The following is a 14,624-nucleotide window of genomic DNA, read 5'->3' as shown; positions in this document are numbered from 1 at the left end:
TTGTACTGGCCACCCTCGTGTGATTTCTTGCAGGTGTCTTACACATTTGCTGACAACCAGAACATTGTTACAGATAGTAATTTCATTAATTACAATCACAGGAGCTGTTCAAAATTACAGGAAATTTTATCATCTGGTGGTATCAATTGCAGCACATGAAATAGGATACATGGTCAAATACATACCTGTCATTTTCATGGAAAAATAAATGAAATGGCACAAGTAAACAGTGCTAACTACATTACTGTTACACTGTAACTATGTTACCTGAAGTATTCCTACCATTTTTCCTGCTTCAAATAAGAGTACATTATTTTTAGTGTAGACAGAAATTCTGTATATAATCCAGTAGCCTAAATAAACACTTTGTTTACATTTTCATTTTAGTTCAGTTTTGTGAATAACAGGAATTATGGAGTAATTAGATGTCATCTCACACAGAGAGAGAGAGAGAGAGAGAGAGAGAGAGAGAGAGAGAGAGAGAGAGAGAGAGAGAGAGAGAGAGAGAGAGAGAGACTTTTCAAAATTTGGGAACTCTTCCCACAAAATTTTTCAATGCTTACCTTTTACTTATTGTGCACAGTCTCCTTCAAAATACTCTCTTCCACAATTTATACACCAACCCCAACACTCTTTCGACTTCTGGAACCAGTATTGGTATGCCTCTTGCTGGATTCTGCGCAGTGCTGTCTATGAATTTCCTTTTACCTCATCTATTGTTGCAAATCTTTGTCCTTTCAACATGGTTTTCAACTATGGAAATAAAAGGAGTCCAGAGGGGCCAGGCCTGGAGAGTGTGGAGGATGATGCAGCACAGTGATTTAACTTTTTGTGCAATAGTTATGCACCACCAGGGATGAAAGTGTGGGGGCATTATCTTTATGTGGGAGCCACGAATTGTCTTGCCACATTTCAGGCCATTTTCTCGTAGGCATCACAACATGTCACAATAGTCCCACAATTAAAAGTTTCACTGTGGCAAAAATTCATGGAGAATTAATCCTTCAAAGCCAAAGAAAACTATCAGCATGGTTTTTTACATTTAACCTGACCTGACGAGTTTTGTCTTTGAGAACCTTTCCCAATCCATTGTGAAAATGGGGCCTTAGTGTCAATATCATTGTTATAATTCATTACAGTCATTTCATTCCTTTTACTTACATAATTATGATACATCATACATAACCATAGACCCTTGTCTTATCACCAGTTATTCTCTGGAGGAACATCTCCTCCTCATTAGCACAATCTAAAAGCTCTTTTCAGATAGCAAGGTGAAGGTCTTCCTGGTGTTGACTCAGGAGCTGTGGGATGAACTTGGTGGCGACACAATGCATTCCAAGATGCTGTGTCTCTTAGACAGTCAGTCTTTGATTGGCACACACAATTTTGTTGATGTTCCTGACATACAAGTCATTAGTAGATGTCGCAGGGCATCCTAATGAGGGTCATCTTTACCTTCTGTCTGGCCATGTTTAAACCACGTGAACCATTCATAAAGCCAAGTATGGCTTAAGATATCACCACCATACACTTTCTGAATGATTTTGTGTGCATTTGTCAATGTTTTCTTGAATTTCACACAAAATTTAATGCAGACAAGTATCTCCTCTAACTCTGCCATCTCTAAATTCACAAACTGTATGATATTCTACTGAATACATCATTGAACAATAACTATCAAACATACAACAATGAAATTTCTGGCAGTTACACATTAAACACAGGCAAGTGATCAAGTGCTGGTAAACCAACCACATTTCGTTCCAACACACAATTGGTACGAATTTACAAAAGTTACAAAATTTTTTGAACAGAGTTCTTGCAGCTACTGACCATATTAGTATGAGATAAAATTCATACCTATCCAACAAGGTTGAATTCTATTTAACATGCCTGGACCAAATGGGACAGTGAAAGAAGTAGTGAAGAAAGGCTGACACTCTTAAGATACTGAACTAGTGGATTTGGGAAAGATTTCATGGTGGTGTAAGGATTGGCAACATTATTTAAATTTTCATGGTTGAAAAACTTGCAGTTCACAAAAGCAGAATAGTCTCTTGTGAGTACAGTGTAATCACAATCAGTCCACTCATACACATTTTCATGTAACAACTTTTAAGAGTACAAAATGGAATAATCACATAGACTCAATCATATGTAAAGCAGTTGACAGACTGAGTCATCAGTAGGATGCTGGGATAATGTAACAAGTCTATGGAGTTTGTTTATAAAACACTTCTGGACCCTTTAAACACTTCTGTTCAAGTGTGTGGCATTCGCGCCAATAAGAGTAACAGGTGGTAGAAAGCAAATTCACGTCTATGAAGCCGTCATGCTGGTTAAACAAAATCTGCACTGCCCTTGCACGAATAGGTTTGTTCAACTGTCAGAGTATCAAGGACACATTCAAAAATCTAAACTGGCTGACAGTTGGAGGTAGGCACCAATTACTTTGTGAAAGCTACTTATATAGTTTCAAGAAGCAGTATTAACAGAGACATCTAGAAATGTACTACAGCCCCTACATACAAGGTGCTATCCAAAATTTTTGGGACTGGTGCTTCCACCTGTTTAAAACCTTACCTCTGGCTTAATGGTCACCATTATCATCCTGGAAGTACTTCCCCTTCACACCAGTCCCAGTGCTTCTGCCACTGGTCAAATGTTTTCTGGAAGTTCTGTTCTCTGAGGGTGTTTATCACAGCCAGTGATGCTTCCTTGAATCCTCTAGAGTGTTGAACTGATGGCCTTTCAACTTTAGTTTCAGTTTTGGGAACAGCGCAAAGTCTCAAGGTGCCAAATCTGGCGAGTACGGTGGGTGGGGTACAACAGCCATGTTTTTGCCAAAAAGGTCCTGGTGATAAGAACGTGCAACAGGGCGTGTTGTGATGCAGCAGCCAGTTCCCTTGATGACATAAGTTCAGGCCATTGTTACCACACATTCACAGAGTTGTCACAAAATGTCACAGTAGCATGTGGAATTCACTATTTGGTTGGGTGCGATGAATTCTTTGTACACAATTCCCTAGGTATCAAAGAAACTGATTATCATGCTCTTCACCTGTCTCGTTTTTCTGGGTTTTTGAGAGCCCGGACTCTTCCACTGAGACAATTGTTGCTTTGTCTCTGGGTCATAACAGTAAATACAGCTCTCGTCGCCAGTGATACCCCATGACAAGAAGGTTGAATCATAATATGCGGTCTGATGAAGGTCCATCCACACTTTAACATGCTGTGCCTTCTGATCGGCAGTGAAGATCCTTGGCACAAATTTTGAGGCGACATGACATGCCCAATTCATCAGTCACCATTCGTTGACATGTCCCATAACCAACACTTAATTTCATCTGCAAGGTCTTTAATAGTGCAACATCAATCCACAGGCACCAATTGTTGAAGTTTGGCAATAATGTCTGGCGTAGTGTGGCTAACGGGCCTTCCAGTGTGAGCATCATCTCAATGTCTGTACAGCCAGTCCTGAACAGAGTATGCCACTCAAAAACATGCGTACAGCTCATGCTCTGCCTCCCAAACACTTGTTGAATCATTGCAAGGATCTCTGTAGCACTTTTTGTGAGATTCGCACAGAATCTGATACACGTGCTATTCTGTTCATGGATCCATCATAAAATCACCACACAACAAACTCAGTATTACAGAATCACTGTGGACATGCAACATGTCCTCCCAGCTGCCACACACAGACTCATCAGATATGCAGCTGTCACCACGTAGCAGTGCAAAGATCTACAACTCCTACTTTCCAGGTGGCAAATAATGTCTGCTATGTGCTTCACAGTGGTTTGCAGAGTATGGCTGTAGATATTTCTCATTCAGATATGGAGCAGTAGATGTTAACACCAGGTACACCAGAAATGTGCAGGTGCATACAAATGCCTCGGGAAATATATAAGGGCAGGTAAAACAAAAATGTTACTGCATTCCTTTTTTATTTGAAATGGTCCTGGTAGATGATTATGTATCGTGCAAGTTACCAGTGCCGGAGGCATGTAGTAAATCTTAAAATTATGAAGGTACACATACCCAATTTACATTTCTGCCAAACATGAGCTGGATAAGACCTAGTCATTAGAATCTTCATTATCAGATATGATAATTTCCTCATACTTATTTTCTGTTGATGATGTGACATTTATAGACATTGGTGATTGTTCAACATATGTGTGGTGAAGAGTTTTTTCCAGAGGGAGTAAAGCAGGTGGTGCTCTAGGCTGTTTTAAATATTTCAGGGGTGTTGCAGATGAAAATCTGTAGTCCAACTGGGGAGCTATTATAGAAGGAGATGACCTGCATGAAGATGATGTGTAGGGACTGTAACTAAGGGATTGAGGTGATGGTACACCACTATTCCAGTTACGTGTTCCAAGTGAATCAGAATACTTTGGATGTCCGAGATGAGAGGGGTCAAGAGGTTCTAGCAAGATAGTTGTCGAGTCACTAAGTTTTCCACGTTTTCCATAGAAAATGACATCTGAAATCAGTTTCTGGGCAAAATCCTGCTGCTGAGTATCTAGATTTTTCAGTTGCAGCCCAATGGAATTTGCTATAACTTCCCATTCACATTCTTTAGATGTTAGTGGGCTGGTTACATCATCCAGTACCAATTGCTGTTGTCCAGCTTCCTTTGTACATGTTGAAGGCGATTCTTGGGTTTGCTGTTGAACAAGCACCTTTTCTTGAGTAGACTGCTGACTCACCACACTGATGTTATCTCCATTTGAAGTTTTTGATTTTTGTTGTATCTAAAAAATAATAATAATAGTACCACCAATTTGCAATATTTTTAAGCATGTTTTATTTATTAGAATAACATTTATGTTGGAAACATTATCAACTGAAACAGATGAAGAATGGATCTGAAAAGTGCAACTTCAGCAGTTTTTTTTGGGAGCAATGGATGGCAAACATGTTACAACAACAAAACAACAACTTAATAGAATATGTATTAAAATTATAAAGAATCTTTCAATGGTAAGCCTAAGTATGATTTTATACTATTGAGACAATACATGACTATATGCTTAATAGCAAGTCAGTCCAGCACTGCAATCAATACAGTAGTGATTTCGCATGGTATGGATTCAACAAGTCCTTGGCGAGTTTCCAAACGTAGTGGGCTCCATATGTCTACACACACACATCACACAGCTCCCCTAAATTATAGGCTGAAGGGTTGTGGGTGGAGAATTGATGCCTACTAGTGTTACATATGTATTCTACTGGGTTCAGATCAGGCGAATTTGATGGTGAAGACAACTGGTTGCACACCGTTTATCATGAAGAGACTTAAGTGGTAAGTATTTTCAGAACTGCCATCTTGAGAGCTAAGAATTCCTGTACCCCAATAAATGCAGCTATGCACTGAAAAAATGGAGTAATTCATGATCAAACTCTCAATCAAGCACATACTGCAACAGCCAGTTGTGGTCTACATGGGGGAGGGGGAATTTATGAACAGTCACCTGCCTACAGGCTGTCTCGTGCAGGGAAACTAGCAAGAAAATGCCTTTGAGATGGTTAAAGCATAGTGATACTGTTCTAGTAAGTGATTCCTGTCCACTTTGACACAATGTACAAAACTATACTTGCCCATTCTGTTTTGCATTGTAGTTTGTCTATAAAAAACTGGAAACTACAGTGTTCACAATGAATATTGTTTCATGGGAGTGCTACTTATATAGATTTATTAGTAGCATGGGACAGAAATATGAAGTGTGGAAAGAAGTATGAAAATCTTCATGAATTACTTAAGTAAGGTACTTGTTCCATATATCATGAATATGACACTTCATAATGATGTGGAATGCATCAGGTTAATAAAAGGTGTCTACACAAGATATTACATTACATTTAATATTTTTAATTTTGTTTTTTGTGCGGTTCAGGAAATTACCCACTTACTATATCCAAAAATTCATCTAATGAGTAGAAGGAGTTTCCATTAAGTAATTCTTTTAATTTCGTTTTAAATGATATATGGCTATCTTTCAGACTTTTGATGCTATTAGGTAAGTGACCAAAGACTTGTGGCAGCATAATTTACCCCCTTCTGAGCCAAAGTTAGATTTAACCTAGAGTAGTGAAGATCATCCTTTCTTGTAGTGTTGTATCCATATACACTATTACTTTTGAATTCGTTTGGATTGTTAATAACAAATTTCATAAGTAATTATACATATATTGTGAAGCTACAGTGAAGATCTCTAGCTCTAAGTGTCAGCAGGATGATCTTTGATGAGCTCCAGCAATTATTCTGATTACACACTTTTCTGTAATGAACACTTTTTTACTCAATGATGAATTACACCAATATATGATGCCATATGAAAGCAGAGAATGAAAATAGGCATCGTAAGCTAATTTACTGAGATGTGTATCGCCAAAATTTGCAATGACCCTAATAGCATAAGTAGCTGAACTCAAACGTTTCAGCAGATCTTCAGAGTGTTTTTCCAGTTCAACCCCTTGTCAATACATACACCTAGAAATTTTGAATAGTCTACCTTATTTACTGATTTCTGATCGAAGTCTATCATTATTAATGGTGTCATTCCATTTACTGTGTGGAACCGTATGTTCTGTGTTTTGTACAAGTTTAATGAGAGCCCATTTGCAGAGAACCACTTAATGATTTTCTGAAAAACATCATTTACAATATCACCAGTTAATTATTGTCTGTGGGGTGTGATAGCTATACTTTTATCATCAGCAAAAAGTACTCGAAGACAAAAACGTGGTAATGATTGCCCATTGAAAATTTGTCATTAATTCCTACTTCACGAACTCTTATTTTTAGGAATTTATTACCTGACAGACCAAATGAAAGATGTTTGCTGGTGGAAAAAACCTGACCCATTACCATAATAGTTCTTATTGCAACCCAAGTTGGTTGATTTAAAAGATTGGGGAAGGGAGCAAATTGCTACTGCAACTCAAGAGTTAATGTCATTAAATAGTAATTATTTTAAGGTTCAAAAACTTATACAACAGTGTATGTTGTGCTTTTACCTAATGAGAAGGTGTTAAATAACTATACCCAGAAAACATACCCTTCTTACTGTACATGGATGATCTGAAGCTCTATGGAAAATCTGAAACTGCAATCCAGTCTTATGAATACAACTTGAATCTTCAGCATGGAATTCAGCATAGACAATGGCACGAAAGTAGCGCAAAATTTCAGGAAGCTAAGGCACTGAAATGCAAAAGGGGACAAACCATCAAGTGGCACGAAGCAGATGCTTACAAATATCTAAGCCTTCTGACTATCTTCAGCTGTTGCAAACAGATTGCTCAGACCTATTACAGCCAGAGGAACAATGTGATGGTATAAATGATCCACTAGAACTTATGCTAAAATTACTATTTGTCAGTGACAAGAAGCTTGTAGGACTACCAACCAGAAAGTTTTGCCAAAATGAAACATGTGAAATAACTGCAGAACTTCTGACTTTAGACAGACAATGTTCTAACTAAGTGTACCAGACATCAAAACTGAAGAAAAAGGAAGTGTAGATCACAGACATTGCCATCACTAAGAAACAACTTTAAAAACTATGGCAATTCCAGTGTAAACCAGAGTGAAGGCAATCCCTGTGGTTCTTGGCACAATAGTAGCAGTACCAAAAGATCTTAGAGAGCACTATAACACCATTCACACTGATAAAATATTCATTTTCCAGCTACAAAAAGTCACTTCACTGGATCTCTAGAAATTATCCACTAACTTAGCACTCAGTTCTGGATGTTTGGGAAGTGTCCGACTAGTGAAAATACAAACCCTGGCATAGTGAACTCATCTGTTATGTTTTCTGTTTGAATGAGAGTTAATACACACTGCAAATTCTTACTTTTTTATAGGTGATATTTGTGACAACTTGACATGTGTCCAGTCGTTTTGCTATAATAAACGTTTTGTAAAAATGTTGCTACAACCTGGCCATGCACATAACTATATCTTGTTTTAATCCTAAACAGTAATGAAATTTTACATATGTAACCCTGTCACATACTGTCTGCTTGCAAATTATTCTATGAAGTACAAAGTGTTATCAAACATGTTTTCAAATAGAGAGAAAAACTTTCATTATCTATCAGTACCTTTAATTCACAAAAGATGTGTTCAAACATTTTTACAGTTGCATACAAGAACTTTTCTCCTCCTGTGCAAGAATAAAGTTATGTTGTGTCGATAGGGGAAGGAAGAGGTATGCTGATGATACAACTTTACTTTTTTTGCATCATGAAGTCCCAAGCCTTAATGAGATCTTTTAAGAAACTCTTGACTCAGCACTGAACTGGTGTGCAACCAACAAACTTGGATGTAATCCAGACAAGTCTCAGAAGCTTATGTTAAAATTGACTGATGAAATGGAAAATAAATGAGTCAAACTTTTAGGAATAAATATTGACACCAAACTCAATTTGGAAGAACATATCAATCAAGTCTGTAAAAAGATCTCACGAGTGTCCTGCCTCATATAGGAACAGAGATATGGTCTGTAATAATCGTTTGTGCATTACATATTTTGGGCTCTTTCAGTCACGAATCATATGAGGACATTCTCCTCATATCAGCAACATTTGAAAAGTCCAAAAAAAAGTTGTCCATATATTATTCACAGCTTGTCCTAAAGAGCACTTTCTCCCTCTTATCAGGCTTAAACTACTTACAAGTTGTGAACCTGTACATCTATGAGCTTGCATTCTTTCTCAAGAACAGCATTAAAGAATGTGTTTTAGGGGAAACAATACAAGCATGACATCAGAAATAAGACAAACATTGACATCCTGAGGCAAAGGCTAGCTATAACAGGAAACTCCCATAAAGTAAATGCCCTCAAGTGTTTAACAGTCTACCTCTCACTGCTCGATCCCTGCCATTCAAAAAATTCAAAACAAAATTGCATGACTGACAAAAAATCCATTACACAATATGAGAGAGCTCTATGATATGGACAATATTGACATTAAAATTTAAATTATAGCTGTATATGAGATAGTTAATCTGTACAATAACTGTAAAGGTTAATTATTATAATTTAAGGGCAACTAACTTGTTATTACCTGATATTATTAAAGACGATTCTACTGTATGCGGCCAATGGCAATGAAAAATTCTGAGAAATGAAAGCTGAGTATTGCTCCATGTACTATATTTATGAACCCTACAATCATTTCCAAATAGTGTCCGATTCTTTACAACAAATGTCATGGAATGTGGAGATTTATTGTGAGGCAGTTGTTAGCACTTTTTTTAACAGTTGCTTGCCTGATAATTGAGGACAGGCACCAGACATTGTTCTTAGAGCAGATTTCTGCATGAGGAATAGTTTGTTTGTATGGACTGCCTCAGAACATTATTCCATATGAGATTAATGAATGGAAGCAAGCAAAGTAAAATTTTCTGAAATCAGCAATTACTGGTAGTTTTGGAGCAAATTTTGCAGAACTCAAATGTTTAAAAAGACATTTAGCATGTGACTTCCAATTTAAGCTCTGATCAGTATTTACACCCAGAAATTTTGAACAACCAGTTTCGCATATTCACTGCCCTCTGTGTTGTACTGTTTTTGATCTAGCTTGTCTTGTACAGAACTGAATAAACTGTGCTTTTTCTAAGTTACATGATAATGGGTCCAAATAATAAAGTGGAACAAGAAACAGTCTGACATACTAATAATACCTGCACAAGAAATTACAGATACACTATGCACAGTGACTTAGATTTTCTGCACAAATACGGAGACTGAATGGCCCAGAATGATCGAAACGCATCATCAGTAGAGTTTTCTGAAAATCTTAAACAAGAATAACCTTGTATGTTAAAATGTAAAGGAATGGGTACCGTTATACAAATGAGATTCAAATTAACTATCACAGGCTTCTAGGAGCTGCAGAGGGGGCTTAAATATAGTTTTGACAGTGAACCCATACCTGGAAATACACCAGTTGGTAGTAAAACCAGTTTGAGGATCAGATCAATTTCAAATCTCCCGCTTGAAGTTTTGCACGTAGTGGAGACAATGAGCTCTGACTTGTGTGCTTTAGCAGCACATGGCATGGACAATGTTTCTCGTGCGTGTTCTCGGGTTCTCTTCTATGTGACGAAGGTCGTCCTTTTCAAAATCGAGAGTGGAGCGCGTCAGTGAAACAACACAGCCAATCCTCCTAATTTCGAACTACCAATTTTTCTCAGCCGTTGTAGTCGGATGAAGATGTTAAGTGATGTCATAACTACAAGGACTGCGCCCTCTTCTCAGTGTACCGTGAAGTGGGAGACTTTAAAGTGATTAGATCTTCAGACTTCTTTCATATCCATACGGTACATTTCCGGGCATGTATTACTTAACACATTCATCTACTGTATTCAATCTACAACCCCTAGAAGCCTGTAATAGGATTGTTGAATCGCCCTGCAAAACCGTAAGATACACAAAAGCGACGAAATATCATCTCAACTACTGTGAAGACGTTTGAACTTCCGTGACGAAAAACGAAAAATTTGTGCCATATATGGTGTTATCGACACCGTATTAATATAGTTCGTTGGTGAAAAACATCTGGCTCGAGCGACAAAAAACCGGAGGACACTTAATATGATAGTCCTAGAAAAATAACCAAGCAAAAAAATAAACGAACACTACTCACAGATTACTCTTGTTCCGACAAGCCGACTGCAGCTTACACAGCGAATGTGCTTAGGAGGAGGGACCTATAGTCGTGGGACGTGATAAGCTGTGGGCAATCCCTCCAGTCGTTATTACCAGCAAATGCTTCATTATTTTAGCAGTCCCTAATTTGGTCTCACGAAGAAGTTACCCCGTACCAGCCCTACATTAAAAAAATCTGATGAGGTACCGGGAATAGAACCTTCCACATCGAAGGTACAGACACCAAGCATTCGGTAGTGAAGGTGGTCTAAATGTAACGTATTAATTCAGTAAAAACTGGAAGCACACAAAACTTACATCATTGTAGTCGCTTTCAACTCCCAAACTGTCCCGGTTATTTCGGGTGTTATCACCACTGTCGAGGAAGCGGAGATGTTCATAATACCAAAGCTTTGGCACATGTGCATCTTCAGTCCCGGTCATAGACATGCAACTTTTCACCTACACCAATAAACAAGTACCGGTACTCCAAAACAATATCATACAATGAAACTTCAATTATAAAGTATTCCACTTAAAATACCTTGGCAGAAAGGTACCGGTACTTACTTTTTTGTGTTCCCTTTTGTATGCAGCTTTCATGTTTTGCAATTTCCTTTTCAAGTTTTCTAAAGTCGCCGAAGGATCCATTTTACGATATACGCTTAACAAAGATTGGTAGGCCTCATTTCGTGTCTCTCTGCAGTAACGCTTAGTGTCAGCCAGATCCCAAAGGCACCTGTTTCGTTCCCATAATTCAATGACCGCAATCACTACGCTTCTATGATTAATCTCATCAATATCCATGATCGCGAACCGCGAAAGAGGAACTGAACAGAGTAGAAGGGAACAAAAAGTGCGACGAAAATCGTTGCGACGAATGCAGCAGGCCCAGACTGCCCGTCGTTAGAAGGGAGTACGACGGGACCGCTTGTTTACCAGCTCCCCACGCTTCGCTAATCGGGATTCTTCGTAGGTACGCATGCGCTGACTGACGTAGAGAAGTAGTGGGGAGGTCCCAGCGCCGACCACCCAATTGGCGGGATTGTTTGTTTCAAAGTTCCTGTTTAGAATGAATGGTGTAAATAGCGCAAACAGTATTTTTACTACTGTTAGTCGAAAAGTGCGTTTTGAGAAAAAGCTGGAACTGAAAATGACTGGACCGCCAAGACTTGATTTAAACGTAAAGGCTCAAAATATGTGCAAAAGCAAAAGTAGTTGTACCAGAGAATTTACCTCTACTTTATATAATCTGGCATCGTGGATGTGAAATAGCCTAATAATGAAATAAAAGAAAAAAGAAAACAGCGTCGAGGTCGAATTCCCTATGCGCGGCAAAGTCTATGTAACATACCTGTGGATATAGCGTACAGAATGAGGTTCAAATGGCTCTGAGCACTATGGGACTTAACTGCGGAGGTCATCAGTCCCCTAGAACTTAGAACTACTTAAACCTAACTAACCTAAGGACATCACACACATCCATGCCCGGGGCAGGATTCGAACCTGCGACCGTAGCGGTCGCGCGGTTCCAGGCTGTAGCGCCTAGAACCGCTCTGCCACTCCGGCCGGCCACAGAATGAGGATTAAAAAGTTTAACGTAGACGTTTCTAAGAATCTTTACATCCATATAAAGTTGATCGACTGTATGAAGTTCTGGGAGGAAGTTTGCACTTAAACTTAAGGGGTGTGATGAAGTGGATACTTGAGAGAATCTTGGTATGTTTTTGGATTTTGGTCAGTCTGATGGCAGAAACGAGTTTCAAGCTGAAGGAACATACTGAAAAAAATTGGTCATTGCGCATTGACGGTTACGTACTTTTTTTTTAAAAAAAATATATAGAGCGGTCTAACTACTGTCTTGGTGTATGGGTAAAATTTTCCAATCTTACAGTGACATCATTGCAATGATATCATTGTTTTGCAGGTTGACGGTGTAAGTCCAAGGATGTCGGTAAGAGGTTACACAGCGACATAGGCGTTTATAGTGGGGACCGTTCAATGGCGTTCGCTTAATGAGTGGCCGTATAAAAACTTACACATTATTAGTGGCCATACCAGGGCTATTGTTAGCCATGGTCCGCATCCGATCCAACCTGGGAATCGAGAATCTCAACGACTTTTGCCTGTCATCGATATCGATACTTGCACGATATTGGTCGCGGGAATCATAGAGGTACAATACTCCATGGCGGGAATTCCAAGCCAGTTTCAATATATTTGTGGTAGTTCCTCAGACTAGCCTGGATATACGAAAAGAAGCGAGCAGGGGACTTCAGTTTATACACGTGGAGAGAGTTTTAATAATGAATTTTTATTTAAATACTAAAACATGACTACGACTTGATCGTCTATTATGCTTTTGATTAGCGATGAATGGAATGTGCGTTCAAATGACAAAAGATATTTTTTATTTGATATAACTTCAATTTAACAAGTTCCAATTTTTTACGTTGCTTGTACGATGAAACCTTACTTCTAGCCGAATTTCGTGGTTCTAGGTCAACGTGAAGTAAGTACGCTGTATGTTTTGATAAGTGAGTTTGCGAGTATCGAAATACGTGACATAAAAACCTAAATACTATTATTGCGTTGGCCTAGAAACTTAGTTTTTTTAACCGCCAAGGGACCATCGACTTTTGACAAAAATTTGAACTTGAGCCTCCAAACTGTTCCAGCGAAAAAGGGATCTTAAAAAGACGGATAGGCAGACAGATGGATAAAAAATGACAAAAAATATTTTTTCATGTCATATTATGACAAATTAAAAATTTTCACATTTTTTCCTTTACTTGTAATATAAAACCCTTCTTCTTTCCAAATTTCATGATTCTAGCTCAAGGGGAAGCACCCTATAAATTTTGATGAGTGAGTTTTCGAGTATCAAAATAGGCAACATAAATGGGAGTTTTTACGCCGCCAAGAGACCATAGAACTTAGTATGTGACTTAAATTTGGGCGCCAAACTGTTCTAGAGAAAAAGGACGTCTTAAAAGACAGACCACAACAGAGACTAATAAAAATGCCAAAAAATGTTTTTTTCGTGTGATATAATTTCTTAATAACAGTTTGCGTATTTTTCCCACCGGTTCAGCCTCCTGTCGAGTAATGAGCTTCACAACACAAAGAAATCAGAATATTTTTCAGCAGTTTACAGGGATGCTCAACTTTCTTCTCAATGTTAATATAAAGAACTGATGTGTTGCATAAAGCGAGGAAATGTTCACCATGAAATGTTAACACAAGATAGAATTTTAACACGTGATGGGGGACACTATTTAAGTATAAGAGAGAGATAATTAATTGCCTTGGGATCATTGAGGATGACGACAGCAATGAATATTCAACAACCAGGAAAGCAGGTGAACTTGGGAAATTTCTCTAAACGAACATCAGTTTCTTCTTTGGATTGAGTTTATTCAATAACGTCCTGTCCATTGTGGCAGGTCAGTAGTAGGGTAAGAAGAGAAAGTGCTTGAATTTCTGGTCTGTCGATTTAATCGATGTGATCATCGATAAGTCATGGGATTTCCGCACCCCCCACCCCATCCCCAGTCTGACAAAGGTCAATTGCCACATGTATAAATTGGCGGAAATTCAAATTTTGGCGGGATATTCAATGTTTTGACGGGTATTCAAAATTTTGATGAGAAATTAAAAAATAGCCCAATTGTGCTAGTGTGCTTCCTATGGAACTAGGATTTTATGTTAAGTGTTAACTAGCAGGAAATCCAAGATGACACAATGTCATTCTGGCTGACTTGGAATACTTGGACAGGCTCTGTGACAACACAATCCGAGACTTGGAGTACGAGCACCAGCCCAACTACGATTAGGAATCCAAGACGTCTGACATGGAATTCAAGATGTCGATCGACCAGGGCGACTCGGGCATAATGGTGCACCTCTATGACGCCATAATCCAGAATAAACTTTTCGGGCTATTTA

The 14,624-nt window shown here is 38.5% G+C and overlaps 1 protein-coding gene across 2 annotated transcripts; it reads right to left on the bottom strand.

Moving 5' to 3' along the window:
* Window positions 1-3,693: 3,693 nt before the first annotated feature.
* LOC126315258 (uncharacterized) lies at window positions 3,694-11,646 on the bottom strand. Of its 2 annotated transcripts, XM_049992531.1 has the most exons (3): window positions 11,247-11,646; window positions 10,995-11,138; window positions 3,694-4,766 (listed from the first exon to the last, which is right to left on the bottom strand). In XM_049992531.1, exons 1-3 carry the CDS (start codon window positions 11,481-11,483, stop codon window positions 4,086-4,088), a joined length of 1,062 nt encoding a protein of 353 aa, XP_049848488.1. In that variant the 5' UTR covers window positions 11,484-11,646; the 3' UTR covers window positions 3,694-4,085. The 2 variants fall into 2 exon arrangements, with proteins under 2 accessions (XP_049848488.1, XP_049848560.1); XM_049992603.1 differs by lacking the exon at window positions 10,995-11,138 and having other exon boundaries at window positions 11,247-11,632.
* Window positions 11,647-14,624: the final 2,978 nt, after the last annotated feature.

Source organism: Schistocerca gregaria, chromosome 1 (assembly GCF_023897955.1).
Source record: "Schistocerca gregaria isolate iqSchGreg1 chromosome 1, iqSchGreg1.2, whole genome shotgun sequence".
Classification (NCBI taxonomy): Eukaryota; Metazoa; Arthropoda; class Insecta; order Orthoptera; family Acrididae; genus Schistocerca; species Schistocerca gregaria.
The sequence above is the reverse complement of the archived record's forward strand: the minus strand, read 5'-3'. Positions and strand labels throughout refer to the sequence as shown.